The following is a 17092-nucleotide window of genomic DNA, read 5'->3' on the forward strand; positions in this document are numbered from 1 at the left end:
GCTAGCCTTGGCAGCATGTTGACCACACGCACGCACGCGCACACACACCACCAGCACACAAACAACATCATCAGCACACACACACACACACACACACACGCCCACACACACCATCACCAGCAGCACTGCAGGCACTGTGTCATTTTATCATCATGTCAACATGTCACATAGCGACGCGCCGAGGTTGAGTACGTTAATTAAAGCGCTCCACACTGTCTTCAGTTATTGCTTTTTCACACCGTCTGTCAAACTAAACACGCGTGGCTGTCAGAAAACAGACCGGCCCGAACTCAGCGACCTCCGTTAGCCCATGTCATCCGTGCCGAGGGAATCACCTCCAGCCAACGCTCTGAGCCCCTGTGAGGAGTTTCCATTCATCGCACCGCGAGGTGCCAAACTCAAAGTGACAGCGATAATCCACTCCATTGCTAGACTCGTTTGAATGTGGCTTGTTTACTGCAACAACTCGGGGGAGACCCCTTGTGGACGTCAATAACATTGACCCGGATGTGGATCAAAAGTTCCGGATATGGAAACAGGCCTAGTCTGGCCTAGCGGGAACCGGATAAGGTGTTCGGAGGCGGGGTAAGAGCGAGGACTCCATTCAACGGTTATAAAACCATAATCTGTCGCATCTCGTCAATGGTATTGAATGAGTTAAAGGAGTAGTTCACCCCCCAAAAAATCTTATTTTAAAGGACAACTTTGTTTTTTTACAACAAGGGTTCATATTTTAGATTGTAATAAGAGAAAAGAAAAAGTGAGTGTAAAAATGTTTTCATCTGCTTCGTTCTATTGTTTTATCACGTTTACCGTGCTAAAATGTGGGGCATGCGTACGCATGGGGGCATGCGTACAAGTGGCTAAATATGTCTTTTTTAGACACAATAAGCCAGCAGTTTCTTTATTGCTATTTACAGTAACACTTCTAGCCCCCATAAGTCACATCCAACCATGAAAGGTTGCGTTGTATCTTGGGAATGGGCTTTCTGTGTAAAATGACATATTTAGCCACTTGTACGCATGCCCCCAGCCACTGAACTAAAAATCTCTAAAACAATAGAAAGAAATTAAATAATTTTAACACTCATCTTTTATATTCTTTAATTACAATTTAAAATATGAACCCTTGTTGTAAAAAACTAAAGTTGTCCATTAAGATGATGATTATTATAAATATTATTATTATTATTATTTTAATGATTTAACCGATGTACAACATCCAGTAATAGTACCGTTCAAACATGCTACTTCGACAACCACACAGAAGAACACTTACGCTAAGAAATCACTTGATGCATGTATTCGTTACATATTGCACCTTATTGCCAAATTATTATGCTCTGTCGTTAGCTTGACGATGAATTCTCTTAGGCGAGCGACACTGATGTGTGATGGTCTTTAAATGAAGCTGGCTCCCCAGTCGTGTAGATGGGCTGTTTTAACTATTCCTCATAGGATGAAGTTGGTATGTGGTGCTGCAATGGTTAAGCTGTAGGCTGTCACTTCACTGAACCGCCACAGAACTCAAATCTCTGGTCCTTAGGAGTAACATTTAACCAATGACAAAGCAACAAAAAAATGCTTTTGATGTTGTGAATTTTCCCCCTTCAAGTCAATGGGGAAAATGTATTCACCAATGAATGAATGGCCATATACAGTATGGAGATCCCTGATGTCATCAATATTCATCCCATACCATGGAAACCCCATATATGTACATACCGCATGTGGGCTATGATGTCAGACATCTATGATGTCAGCCATCTCCATATTTGGGATTTGTTTTACTATTATTTTTGAGCGGTGGTAAACCGCTCCTAAGAGTGGCTGTGCGTGTGTCTGTAGCCTTTTTCCTCAGCGTTTTGCCATAGTAAAATGTGTGTACGTAACATCATGTTTGTCTAGTGATGTCATATGTCGTATGTCTGTAGCCTTTTTCCTCAGCGTTTTGCCATAGCAAAACGTGTGTGCGTAGCATACCCTGTACATCCTAGACTCAAATCCTACCACCGCTCACTTCACATTGGGTGTGATTTTTTTTAAACTAAAGTCAATGAAGACAATGTATTCACAAATGCATTATATATAAATGTAATAACGTATCTCATAGCAAAATAGGAGTGTGTGTACCAATGAAACCGGTGGATTTGACGCATGGCCCAAGTGCCATCAAACGGTGGTAGGAGTAGACGTAGTGCAGCTTAGTTCACTTAGGAGACGATGGAAGATGGAATAAAGTCTGAAATACTGTTCCTACGAAACGGTGTGGGCTTGCTGCTCCCTCATTGGCTGAAAGCCCTGCCTTTGTACTGTCGGACAGTTTTTTGAGGAGAATAACCTGAGTATATTTAAATCAATATTTGTGAGAATAATAATACAAAAGGTTTCATGTGGGTGTCGTTATTTACATCAGGTCGCACTTGTTGGTGGGGATGTCACCTAGAACGCTGCTCCTCATTGGCTAAGGGCCGTGCCTTTGCACTTTTAAAAAAATATATTTTTTATCCCACGATTTTGTAACTCATTCTTTACACCCAGTGCTAATTGCCTATGTAATCCTGTGCTCTGCTCTCCCTCTGCCGCGCCTGGGGAGACAACGGACTTCCTTCAATGCATGGGTAGTCCAAGTTGTTTCTTTTCACCTGACAGGGGGGATTTCCCTGGGATGGACGTAGCGCGTGGAAGGAACACGTTATTCCAACCAGTTCCTTTCCCCTCCATCAGGCGCCCCGGCTGGCCAGGGGGAGGCAGTATAGAGACCAGGATTACTGCATGTTTTTGTGAGGGTATCAACCCTAGGAGACTCGGGGAGAACATGCAAACTCCAAACAGAAAGGCCCTGCCTTTGTACTGTCGGTAATCTTTTAGAGGAGAATAAACCAATACAGTTTTGGTATAACATCCTGGTCTGGCCATTCAGCGAGTCCACAATGAGTAAAGACTGTGATGTCACCCGTACCGTTCCCGCCCACAGCACACGACGTCAGCGAGCTTTACATGGACGAGTCACATGACGCCAGGGAGCCCTACATGGACGAATCAGAGTCCACCAGCTGTGAGGCCCGCAACGACGAGTCGCTGCTGATCAGGAAACCAACGGTGACCCGGGCACGACTGGAGGCCCGCACCGACTCACTGCAGGTACCCCCATACCCGCTACGGGTACCCCTACACCCCGCACCGACTCACTGCAGGTACCTTACATCCCCTACAGGTACCCCCATACCCCCTACACCCCGCACCGACTCACTGCAGGTACCTTACATCCCCTACAGGTACCCCCATACCCCCTACACCCCGCACCGACTCACTGCAGGTACCTTACATCCCCTACAGGTACCCCCATACCCCCTACACCCCGCACCGACTCACTGCAGGTACCTTACATCCCCTACAGGTACCCCCATACCCCCTACACCCCGCACCGACTCACTGCAGGTTCCCCCATATGTGCTACGGGTACCCCCATACCCCTTACTCACTGCAGGTATCCCCATACCCCCTACTCACTGCAGGTACCCCCATCCCCCCTACTCACTGCAGGTACCCCCATACCCCTTACACCCCACATCCATTATTTATAATCGCAGTGTTGTGTAAAAGACGGCCACATGTCTCATAGTGTCACAAGAAAAGGAAAAAATCAGGCGACCGCAAACCTCCATTACAAAGATATGTGTGGTCTACCTATGTTATTGTTTTTTTTTTCTTTTTTTTTCTAGATTGATAGTCCTATTCATTTGTTGTATTGTTGTTGATGTACTGACATATTACCTTGATTATTATATTGATATTACCTGCTTATTGTAAGTCGCTTTGGATTAAAAGTGTCTGCTAAATGCCTACATTGTAAACTGTAAGATAGAGCCAGTAGAGTTGGCCTCGTTTTCACCCAAAACAAACAAGGAGTGAGAGAAAGTAGATCCAGTGCAAAAAGCAGATACTTTTTAATTTTCACTTCAGTCCAGCGGAGGCACCGCGGTTGCTGTGGCAACCGCAGACACCCGCCCCTCCCCCCTGTGCTCAGTCTGGCTCCAAAACAGGAATTGACGAACACTCGCCGTGGCGTTATGGGGCGTGATGAGCATTAAACTACTGTACATCTATAGGGGAAGACTCCAGTCCATATATTAAACTATACTGTACATCTATAGGGGAAGACTCCAGTCCATATATTAAACTACTGTACATCTATAGGGGAAGACTCCGGTCCATACATTAAACTATACTGTACATCTATAGGGGAAGACTCCAGTCCATATATTAAACTATACTGTACATCTATAAGGGAAGACTCCAGTCCATATATTAAACTATACTGTACATCTATAGGGGAAGACTCCAGTCCATATATTAAACTATACTGTACATCTATAGGGGAAGACTCCAGTCCATATATTAAACTATACTGTACATCTATAGGGGAAGACTCCAGTCCATATATTAAACTATACTGTACATCTATAGGGGAAGACTCCGGTCCATATATTAAACTATACTGTACATCTATAGGGGAAGACTCCGGTCCATATATTAAACTATACTGTACATCTATAGGGGAAGACTCCGGTCCATATATTAAACTATACTGTACATCTATAGGGGAAGGCTCCAGTCCATATATTAAACTATACTGTACATCTATAGGGGAAGACTCCGGTCCATATATTAAACTATACTGTACATCTATAGGGGAAGACTCCGGTCCATATATTAAACTACTGTACATCTATAGGGGAAGACTCCGGTCCATATATTAAACTATACTGTACATCTATAGGGGAAGACTCCAGTCCATATATTAAACTATACTGTACATCTATAGGGGAAGACTCCAGTCCATATATTAAACTATACTGTACATCTATAGGGGAAGACTCCGGTCCATATATTAAACTATACTGTACATCTCTAGGGGAAGACTCCAGTCCATATATTAAACTATACTGTACATCTATAGGGGAAGACTCCGGTCCATATATTAAACTATACTGTACATCTATAGGGGAACGGTCCATATATTAAACTATACTGTACATCTATAGGGGAAGACTCCAGTCCATATATTAAACTATACTGTACATCTATAGGGGAAGACTCCAGTCCATATATTAAACTATACTGTACATCTATAGGGGAAGACTCCGGTCCATATATTAAACTATACTGTACATCTATAGGGGAAGACTCCGGTCCATATATTAAACTACTGTACATCTATAGGGGAAGACTCCGGTCCATATATTAAACTATACTGTACATCTATAGGGGAAGACTCCGGTCCATATATTAAACTATACTGTACATCTATAGGGGAAGACTCCGGTCCATATATTAAACTATACTGTACATCTATAGGGGAAGACTCCGGTCCATATATTAAACTATACTGTACATCTATAGGGGAAGACTCCAGTCCATATATTAAACTACTGTACATCTATAGGGGAAGACTCCGGTCCATATATTAAACTATACTGTACATCTATAGGGGAAGACTCCGGTCCATATATTAAACTACTGTACATCTATAGGGGATTAAGACTCCAGTCCATATATTAAACTATACTGTACATCTATAGGGGAAGACTCCAGTCCATATATTAAACTACTGTACATCTATAGGGGAAGACTCCGGTCCATATATTAAACTATACTGTACATCTATAGGGGAAGACTCCGGTCCATATATTAAACTATACTGTACATCTATAGGGGAAGACTCCAGTCCATATATTAAACTATACTGTACATCTATAGGGGAAGACTCCGGTCCATATATTAAACTATACTGTACATCTATAGGGGAAGACTCCAGTCCATATATTAAACTATACTGTACATCTATAGGGGAAGACTCCAGTCCATATATTAAACTATACTGTACATCTATAGGGGAAGACTCCAGTCCATATATTAAACTATACTGTACATCTATAGGGGAAGACTCCGGTCCATATATTAAACTATACTGTACATCTATAGGGGAAGACTCCAGTCCATATATTAAACTACTGTACATCTATAGGGGAAGACTCCGGTCCATATATTAAACTATACTGTACATCTATAGGGGAAGACTCCAGTCCATATATTAAACTATACTGTACATCTATAGGGGAAGACTCCGGTCCATATATTAAACTACTGTACATCTATAGGGGAAGACTCCAGTCCATATATTAAACTATACTGTACATCTATAGGGGAAGACTCCGGTCCATATATTAAACTATACCGTACATCTATAGGGGAAGACTCCGGTCCATATATTAAACTAGACCAGGTCAACCTGGTTGTGCCAGACCCCGGTTCTGCCAACCCTCTGGGCCTATAAATTTAATGGTACATTTATAGGCTGTCTGTCCCTTTATAGGCTGTCTGTCCCTCCCTCATGTCATCATCATTTGTGACATCATTGTGACCAAATATGGAGAAAAGAGGGAGGGACAGACCGACAGACAAAGCCTTTTGCTTTGTCTGTCGGTCTGTCCCTCCCTCATGTCATTGTGATGACATGAAGGCTTTGTCTGTCGGTCTATCCCTCCCTCATGTCATCATCATGTCATCATCATGACCATCTATGGAGAAAAACAGGACAGACAAAGCCTTATGTAGGCCGACCCTCTGGGTCTGGCTACTATACTGTACATCTATAGGGGAAGACTCTGGTCCATATATTAAACTATACCGTACATCTATAGGGGAAGACTCCGGTCCATATATTAAACTACTGTACATCTATAGGGGAAGACTCCGGTCCATATATTAAACTATACTGTACATCTATAGGGGAAGACTCCAGTCCATATATTAAACTATACTGTACATCTATAGGGGAAGACTCCGGTCCATGCGTCAGGGCTGCTGTTCAGAGACGGTAAGAAGCGCATCGACTACATCCTGGTCTATAAGAAGTCCAGTCCGCAGGTGGAGAAGAGATGCACCTTCGAGAAGAACCTCCGCGCTGAAGGCCTCATGCTGGAGAAGGAGGTAGATGTCACGCACGCACGCACGCACGCACGCACGCACGCACACACACACACACACACACACACACACACACAATGTGTACAGTATGTATTCTTTTGCCTACTACACATACGTCATGTCCATCATAGGATGAGCCAATAAGGGAAGGGGATCAATGTTACGTGATTCCCTTGTTTGGCCCAGCAAAAGACGTATCCATGTGTGTCGGGCGGATTCACACTGCGGTCTCGGGACCGGTCTCGAGGCTACTTGGCAGATGTTTAGACCGGTTTTGACAGTGTGAAGCGTGCGGTTTTCCTCAGAACCGGATAGCCTCGAAACCACCTCAAGAGGTAGTCTCGAGGCTGCTTGATGCGACCTTGTGAATGGTGAGCTGCAGTGTGAAGCAACCGTCCACAAAACCGGTTTTGATGTTGAACGTGACCTCATATAAATTCGACGAGTCAGGCGTCGCCACAAATAAACACTAGGTAACAGTTGTCGACATGGCCATAAGATCAGCGACGCGTTAGATTGCTTGCTTGCTGGAGATTTGGGCAGACGCTGACATCCAAACGCAATTAGACAATACCCACAAAAATGCAGACATATTTTCGGTAATCAGTGAGTATATGCGTGAGCGTGGATTTAACAGAACAATAGAACAATGCCGTGCTAAAGTCAAGTGGCTCAAACTACACTATCATAAAGTTAAGGATGCCCTGCTAAAAACTGGCAGCTCCACAGATGAAAAAGATACATTTATTTATTTAACCCTAACATCCTAGACCTAGAATCACAACCCATCACCCGTCCAATAAATCCGAGTCCGTCAACACCGCCAACTTCTCTTCTTCATCATCATCATCATCATCAGCAGCAGCAGCAGTAGCATCTCCGACTCCACTCTCCAGCCGAAGACAGCACGGGCATGTCCCGTTTTGGTGTCGTAGCGTTAATACTAGTGTACCAACGCTTTTTCGCCTCGTTTCTTTTTCTTTGAGGAAGCCACTGATTTGCACTCACTAGCAAACTTGTTCTAATATAATGTGCAGTGCATGCAGTGTGCCTGCTTGACGTGCTTGTTACCCTTAATGTGAACATTAATTAAGCCACACTGTGGCTTGTGAAAGCGTTTCAATTGTAGGCTATGTTGATTATTAAATAATAAAAATAATAACGTGCACTGCGCCTGCGCTGGAAGTCTGACACAGTGACTCGCTCATCATCATTCATTCATTTCTGCGCCTGGAAAATAGCAGATCTACAAGCTCACAACGCGTCGCGGATGCGAGGCATTGTGAGCTGGTAGATCAGCGAACGTCACTCGACGCCTACTATACAGGTCTATTGATACGAGGTGTGAACTTCGGGGGGTGCGAGACCCCGGCTCAGAAAAGGTTTGGTCGTCGGGGATCACTGCAACACTGTTCCACACTGCGCTGTCGCGCGTCATTGGATTGTTACATCAACTTTTGTGCCTGAATTTCTTGGCGACCAGAATCAGCAATGTCGCATAGTTGATGACGTCTGTATTCAACAGCGAGGCACTATGTGCATACCGCCACCTATAGGATCGGGACGTATAGTGCTAGTGATCTCCAGGGAGGCCAGAAGGCATGCCAATGTGAATGCTGGCCAGCGTGAACCAGCAACCGTTTTCAGAATCAGTTCTAATCAAACGGATTGCAGTGTGAATCCACCCATGATTATTGGCAGAATCGCAGAAAGTTTACAAGATTTGGACGTCCCGTTTTCATTTTTTATATCTCTCACAGCGTCCCGCAGGGGGACGTGGCCGTAAATGAGTTAACGGTGACATGTTTGAGAACACCTGCTGTTGAGTGTCTGACCAACTACAATGTGTTGTTCTTATGACCAACTACAATGTGTTTGTTCTTATGACCAACTACAATGTGTTGTTCTTATGACCAACTACAATGTGTTGTTCTTATGACCAACTACAATGTGTTGTTCTTATGACCAACTACAATGTGTTGTTCTTATGACCAACTACAATGTGTTGTTCTTCTGACCAACTACAATGTGTTGTTCTTATGACCAACTACAATGTGTTGTTCTTATGACCAACTACAATGTGTTGTTCTTATGACCAACTACAATGTGTTGTTCTTATGACCAACTACAATGTGTTGTTCTTCTGACCAACTACAATGTGTTGTTCTTATGACCAACTACAATGTGTTTGTTCTTATGACCAACTACAATGTGTTGTTCTTATGACCAACTACAATGTGTTGTTCTTATGACCAACTACAATGTGTTGTTCTTATGACCAACTACAATGTGTTGTTCTTATGACCAACTACAATGTGTTGTTCTTCTGACCAACTACAATGTGTTGTTCTTATGACCAACTACAATGTGTTGTTCTTCTGACCAACTACAATGTGTTGTTCTTATGACCAACTACAATGTGTTGTTCTTATGGCCAACTACAATGTGTTGTTCTTCTGACCAACTACAATGTGTTGTTCTTCTGACCAACTACAATGTGTTGTTCTTATGACCAACTACAATGTGTTGTTCTTATGACCAACTACAATGTGTTGTTCTTATGACCAACTACAATGTGTTGTTCTTATGACCAACTACAATGTGTTGTTCTTATGACCAACTACAATGTGTTTGTTCTTCTGACCAACTACAATGTGTTGTTCTTCTGACCAACTACAATGTGTTTGTTCTTATGACCAACTACAATGTGTTTGTTCTTATGACCAACTACAATGTGTTGTTCTTATGACCAACTACAATGTGTTGTTCTTATGACCAACTACAATGTGTTTGTTCTTATGACCAACTACAATGTGTTTGTTCTTCTGACCAACTACAATGTGTTTGTTCTTATGACCAACTACAATGTGTTTGTTCTTCTGACCAACTACAATGTGTTGTTCTTATGACCAACTACAATGTGTTGTTCTTATGACCAACTACAATGTGTTGTTCTTATGACCAACTACAATGTGTTGTTCTTATGACCAACTACAATGTGTTGTTCTTATGACCAACTACAATGTGTTGTTCTTATGACCAACTACAATGTGTTGTTCTTCTGACCAACTACAATGTGTTTGTTCTTATGACCAACTACAATGTGTTGTTCTTATGACCAACTACAATGTGTTGTTCTTATGACCAACTACAATGTGTTTGTTCTTATGACCAACTACAATGTGTTGTTCTTATGACCAACTACAATGTGTTGTTCTTATGACCAACTACAATGTGTTGTTCTTCTGACCAACTACAATGTGTTTGTTCTTATGACCAACTACAATGTGTTGTTCTTATGACCAACTACAATGTGTTGTTCTTATGACCAACTACAATGTGTTGTTCTTATGACCAACTACAATGTGTTGTTCTTATGACCAACTACAATGTGTTTGTTCTTATGACCAACTACAATGTGTTGTTCTTATGACCAACTACAATGTGTTGTTCTTATGACCAACTACAATGTGTTTGTTCTTATGACCAACTACAATGTGTTTGTTCTTCTGACCAACTACAATGTGTTTGTTCTTCTGACCAACTACAATGTGTTTGTTCTTATGACCAACTACAATGTGTTTGTTCTTCTGACCAACTACAATGTGTTTGTTCTTATGACCAACTACAATGTGTTTGTTCTTATGACCAACTACAATGTGTTGTTCTTATGACCAACTACAATGTGTTGTTCTTATGACCAACTACAATGTGTTGTTCTTCTGACCAACTACAATGTGTTGTTCTTCCGACCAACTACAATGTGTTGTTCTTATGACCAACTACAATGTGTTGTTCTTATGACCAACTACAATGTGTTGTTCTTATGACCAACTACAATGTGTTGTTCTTATGACCAACTACAATGTGTTGTTCTTATGACCAACTACAATGTGTTGTTCTTCTGAGTTGTTCTTATGACCAACTACAATGTGTTGTTCTTATGACCAACTACAATGTGTTGTTCTTCTGACCAACTACAATGTGTTTGTTCTTCTGACCAACTACAATGTGTTGTTCTTATGACCAACTACAATGTGTTGTTCTTATGACCAACTACAATGTGTTGTTCTTATGACCAACTACAATGTGTTTGTTCTTATGACCAACTACAATGTGTTTGTTCTTATGACCAACTACAATGTGTTGTTCTTATGACCAACTACAATGTGTTGTTCTTATGACCAACTACAATGTGTTGTTCTTCTGACCAACTACAATGTGTTTGTTCTTATGACCAACTACAATGTGTTGTTCTTATGACCAACTACAATGTGTTGTTCTTATGACCAACTACAATGTGTTGTTCTTCTGACCAACTACAATGTGTTGTTCTTCTGACCAACTACAATGTGTTGTTCTTATTACCAACTACAATGTGTTTGTTCTCCAACCAACTACAATGTGTTGTTCTTATGACCAACTACAATGTGTTGTTCTTATGACCAACTACAATGTGTTTGTTCTTCTGACCAACTACAATGTGTTGTTCTTCTGACCAACTACAATGTGTTGTTCATCTGACCAACTACAATGTGTTGTTCTCCAACCAACTACAATGTGTTGTTCTCCAACCAACTACAATGTGTTTGTTCTCCAACCAACTACAATGTGTTGTTCTCCAACCAACTACAATGTGTTTGTTCTTATGACCAACTACAATGTGTTGTTCTTCTGACCAACTACAATGTGTTGTTCTTATGACCAACTACAATGTGTTGTTCTTATGACCAACTACAATGTGTTGTTCTTATGACCAACTACAATGTGTTGTTCTTATGACCAACTACAATGTGTTGTTCTTCTGACCAACTACAATGTGTTGTTCTTCTGACCAACTACAATGTGTTGTTCTTATGACCAACTACAATGTGTTGTTCTTATGACCAACTACAATGTGTTTGTTCATCTGACCAACTACAATGTGTTTGTTCTTATGACCAACTACAATGTGTTGTTCTTATGACCAACTACAATGTGTTGTTCTTATGACCAACTACAATGTGTTGTTCATCTGACCAACTACAATGTGTTGTTCTTATGACCAACTACAATGTGTTTGTTCATCTGACCAACTACAATGTGTTTGTTCTTATGACCAACTACAATGTGTTGTTCTTATGACCAACTACAATGTGTTGTTCTTATGACCAACTACAATGTGTTGTTCATCTGACCAACTACAATGTGTTGTTCTTATGACCAACTACAATGTGTTTGTTCTTCTGACCAACTACAATGTGTTGTTCTTATGACCAACTACAATGTGTTGTTCTTATGACCAACTACAATGTGTTGTTCTTATGACCAACTACAATGTGTTGTTCTTATGACCAACTACAATGTGTTGTTCTTATGACCAACTACAATGTGTTGTTCTTATGACCAACTACAATGTGTTGTTCATCTGACCAACTACAATGTGTTTGTTCTTCTGACCAACTACAATGTGTTTGTTCTTATGACCAACTACAATGTGTTGTTCTTATGACCAACTACAATGTGTTGTTCTTATGACCAACTACAATGTGTTGTTCTTATGACCAACTACAATGTGTTGTTCTTATGACCAACTACAACGTGTTGTTCTTATGACCAACTACAATGTGTTGTTCTTATGACCAACTACAATGTGTTCGTTCTTGTCCTCCAAGCCTTCGTTGATCAACAATGACATCATGTTTGTGAAGATCCACGCCCCCTGGGACACCCTGTGTAAATATGCTGAACAGATGAACATCCGCATGCCCTTCAGGTACTATTTATTATCCACGCTCCCTAACCCCTAACCCTAAACCTAACCCTAACCCTACCCCTACCCCTGTGTAAATATGCAGAGCAGATGAACATCCGCATGCCCTTCAGGTACGCATTTATTTACTTACATGTAAAGGAGTAGTTCACCACTTTTCAACCTGTCTTCATATAATAGGTCCTCACTAATGTTCATGAGAAAATAGCAAAAAAAAAATCTTCTCAGTCCAAGTCTCATATGAGAGCTGTGGGAAGTTCAGAATCCATCGTCTTGTGACATAATTTTCCCCAAAAAAAATGAATCAATATTTTTGAAAGAAATATTTAGATTTTTATTATCGCGAGAACAATGGCTTCCACTTTAAAATTGAAACTTTTCAGGAATAGAAAGCCTGCAGTTTCTATAAGCTGGATTGGCAATCGATGATGTCACAAGACGATGGGTTTCTGACCTGCCCACAGCCCTCCTCTAAAAAAAAAAAAAAAAAAAAAAAAAAAGGCTATTTTTGAGTGAGGACCAATTATATGAACATAGGTTGAAAAGTGGTGGAGTGCCCCTTTAATAATAATGGATTGCATTTTTATAGCGCTTTTCTAAGCAAGTTGCGAACTCAAAGCGCTTACAATGTTCCATTCATTCATACATTAGGAGGTGAAGCTTATCATCAGATGAGTTCCAAATGTACATACGCTTTAGCAGTGGGGAGATACACGCACATCCAAGTGACTATGACTGGAGATACACGCACATCCAAGTGACTACGACTGGAGATACACGCACATCCAAGTGACTACGACTGGAGATACACGCACATCCAAGTGACTACGACTGGAGATACACGCACATCCAAGTGACTACGACTGGAGATACACGCTCATCCAAGTGACTACGACTGGAGATACACGCACATCCAAGTGACTACGACTGGAGATACACGCACATCCAAGTGACTACGACTGGAGATACACGCACATCCAAGTGACTACGACTGGTGATACACGCACATCCAAGTGACTACGACTGGAGATACACGCACATCCAAGTGACTACGACTGAGATACACGCACATCCAAGTGACTACGACTGGTGATACACGCACATCCAAGTGACTACGACTGGAGATACACGCACATCCAAGTGACTACGACTGGAGATACACGCACATCCAAGTGACTACGACTGGAGATACACGCTCATCCAAGTGACTACGACTGGAGATACACGCACATCCAAGTGACTACGACTGGAGATACACGCACATCCAAGTGACTACGACTGGTGATACACGCTCATCCAAGTGACTACGACTGGAGATACACGCACATCCAAGTGACTACGACTGGAGATACACGCACATCCAAGTGACTACGACTGGAGATACACGCACATCCAAGTGACTACGACTGGAGATACACGCACATCCAAGTGACTACGACTGGAGATACACGCACATCCAAGTGACTACGACTGGAGATACACGCACATCCAAGTGACTACGACTGGAGATACACGCACATCCAAGTGACTACGACTGGAGATACACGCACATCCAAGTGACTACGACTGGAGATACACGCACATCCAAGTGACTACGACTGGAGATACACGCACATCCAAGTGACTACGACTGGAGATACACACACATCCAAGTGACTACGACTGGAGATACACGCACATCCAAGTGACTACGACTGAGATACACGCACATCCAAGTGACTACGACTGGAGATACACACACATCCAAGTGACTACGACTGGAGATACACACACATCCAAGTGACTACGACTGGAGATACACACACATCCAAGTGACTACGACTGGAGATACACGCACATCCAAGTGACTACGACTGAGATACACGCACATCCAAGTGACTACGACTGGAGATACACACACATCCAAGTGACTACGACTGGAGATACACACACATCCAAGTGACTACGACTGGAGATACACGCACATCCAAGTGACTACGACTGGAGATACACGCACATCCAAGTGACTACGACTGGAGATACACGCACATCCAAGTGACTACGACTGGAGATACACGCACATCCAAGTGACTACGACTGGAGATACACGCACATCCAAGTGACTACGACTGGAGATACACACACATCCAAGTGACTACGACTGGAGATACACGCACATCCAAGTGACTACGACTGGAGATACACGCACATCCAAGTGACTACGACTGGAGATACACGCACATCCAAGTGACTACGACTGGAGATACACGCACATCCAAGTGACTACGACTGGAGATACACGCACATCCAAGTGACTACGACTGGAGATACACGCACATCCAAGTGACTACGACTGGAGATACACGCACATCCAAGTGACTACGACTGGAGATACACGCACATCCAAGTGACTACGACTGGAGATACACGCACATCCAAGTGACTACGACTGGTGCTGGATCCAAAAGAGTAGACTGAAGAAGAGGAGAATGAATCCGCACACTGTCTCTCAGCTCCCAATAATTTTAATTACACAGCGGGAAAAAACACAACGTTTCGGCCTAACCGGCCTTCATCAGGTGTATACGCTTAGACATTTGACGCTTCTTTGTCTTTCTTTTTTTTTTTTTTTTTACCTTTATTTAACCAGTAAACAGCAAATGAAATCACTTCACCCTACCTTTAAAAATATTATTTTATATACAAGTCAATCAGGTTGATGAATTGTGCTCAATCTGTGGTTTAATTAATGGTTGTTTTCAGGAAGAAATCCTACTTCACAGACTGGAAGAGCAAAACCATGAGCAGGTAAATAGACAGATTATTTTATTATTTTTATTCACACCTACTCATATTGGTGACCTATCGTATCCATTTATGTGCAACATACTCATATTGGTGACCTATCCATTTATGTGGCGGTACATACTCATATTGGTGACCTATCCATTTATGTGGCGGTACATACTCATATTGGTGACCTATCCATTTATGTGGCGGTACATACTCATATTGGTGACCTGTCCATTTATGTGGCGGTACATACTCATATTGGTGACCTATCGTATCCATTTATGTGGCAGTACATACAGCCTTTGTATGTTTTTTGGCGGATGTGTCATTATTTACAACTTTCAATATTTTTACTTGATTTAATTATCTGAAAATGTAAGTTACTAGATTTGATTAATATTACAAAACATACATTAGCCACTTCAGCCATATGAAAATAGCTGATCTAAGCTGAGCTTGTAGATATGATATTTTCAAAAGGTATAGATAGATCTTATCCACGACGCGACGTGAGCTTGTATGTCTGCTGTTAAACCGGAAGTGTGGTGCAAACAGGTCCAAATAATCTCCAGTAAACTCCTGCGGAAACATGCAGGTGGATACATTTTATACATATGAATACTTGTGAAACGGGACATTGTGCGTGTGCGTGTGCGTGTGCGCGTATGTGTGCGTGTGTGTGTGTGTGTGTGTGCACTGCAGCAGGTTCCATCAGAGGTGGTGTCAGGTGAAAAGCTGGCTTCCCAAAAACCCCATGAAACTGGACAAAGAGGCCCTACCCGACCTGGAGGAGACTGACTGCTACACCGCTCCCTTCAGCAGAGCCCGCATGCACCAGTAATATATATATATATAATATATAATACATACACCAGTATGTATTCCCTAATTGGGAGATAAGCGACCGTAGGTCACTTATCTCCACAAATAGGGCAAAAATGTGTTTTTCCAAAAACTTCCGGATCCATGTTGATGACATGAGTGTAGACATACTGTGTAGTGATTTCCGTGATTTGAGGGCCAAAACTGTAGGAGCAGTGGCCAAAAATGTGTTTTAAAAATCGGCCTGTAGGTGGCGCTAGAAGAGGGCCATGTGAGAAATGAGGGGTGGGGTGTCCGCGTTGCCTTGGCGGACGATTAGGTACCGGCCCCGGCTCTCCCGGACGCTCCTAGCCCGAGTTACGGCATTTTATGTGAGCTGCAGTGGCAGGGGGTCCTCCACTGGGGGCGCCACCACTTTTGCATCTGTTCTGGAGCACCAGGAGTGGGTGGTCCCCGGGAATTCCCCGTGAGCAGCCCCGTTGGGGTGGTCATTTGGTAATTTTTGCACATTTGGTATTTTTTTTACACCTGGGGGTCCCCCAGGGACCTGGGGGTCCCTGGAACTCTGGGGGTCCTTGGAGGTTGTAGTTTGGCAGGCAAGGAGTTTGTGTGGAAATTTTGGCATGGATCGGGCCAACGGTGGCCGAGATATGAGCAGGGCAAAAGTGTGACGTGTGAGGTGTGACTGACTGACGGACGCACGGACACCTCGAGCAGCTTTCTGTAGTAAGTGCGACCTACGGTCGCAACTAT

General features: G+C 42.4%; 1 protein-coding gene across 1 annotated transcript in view; it reads left to right on the top strand.

Annotated features, from left to right (window-relative positions):
- The window catches only part of ano3 (anoctamin 3), a gene marked incomplete at both ends in the record, with an annotated part of 153238 nt that overhangs the window by 70730 nt on the left and 65416 nt on the right, over positions 1-17092 (top strand). The window contains 5 exons of the mRNA XM_080737314.1: positions 3014-3144; positions 6841-6996; positions 12648-12748; positions 15488-15532; positions 16220-16354. Coding sequence (XP_080593440.1) covers positions 3014-3144; positions 6841-6996; positions 12648-12748; positions 15488-15532; positions 16220-16354 — 568 coding nt within the window. The remainder of the gene's footprint in view (positions 1-3013; positions 3145-6840; positions 6997-12647; positions 12749-15487; positions 15533-16219; positions 16355-17092) is intronic.

This window comes from Nannobrachium achirus (genome assembly GCF_963921795.1).
Source record: "Nannobrachium achirus genome assembly, chromosome: 11".
NCBI classification, from domain to species: domain Eukaryota; kingdom Metazoa; phylum Chordata; class Actinopteri; order Myctophiformes; family Myctophidae; genus Nannobrachium; species Nannobrachium achirus.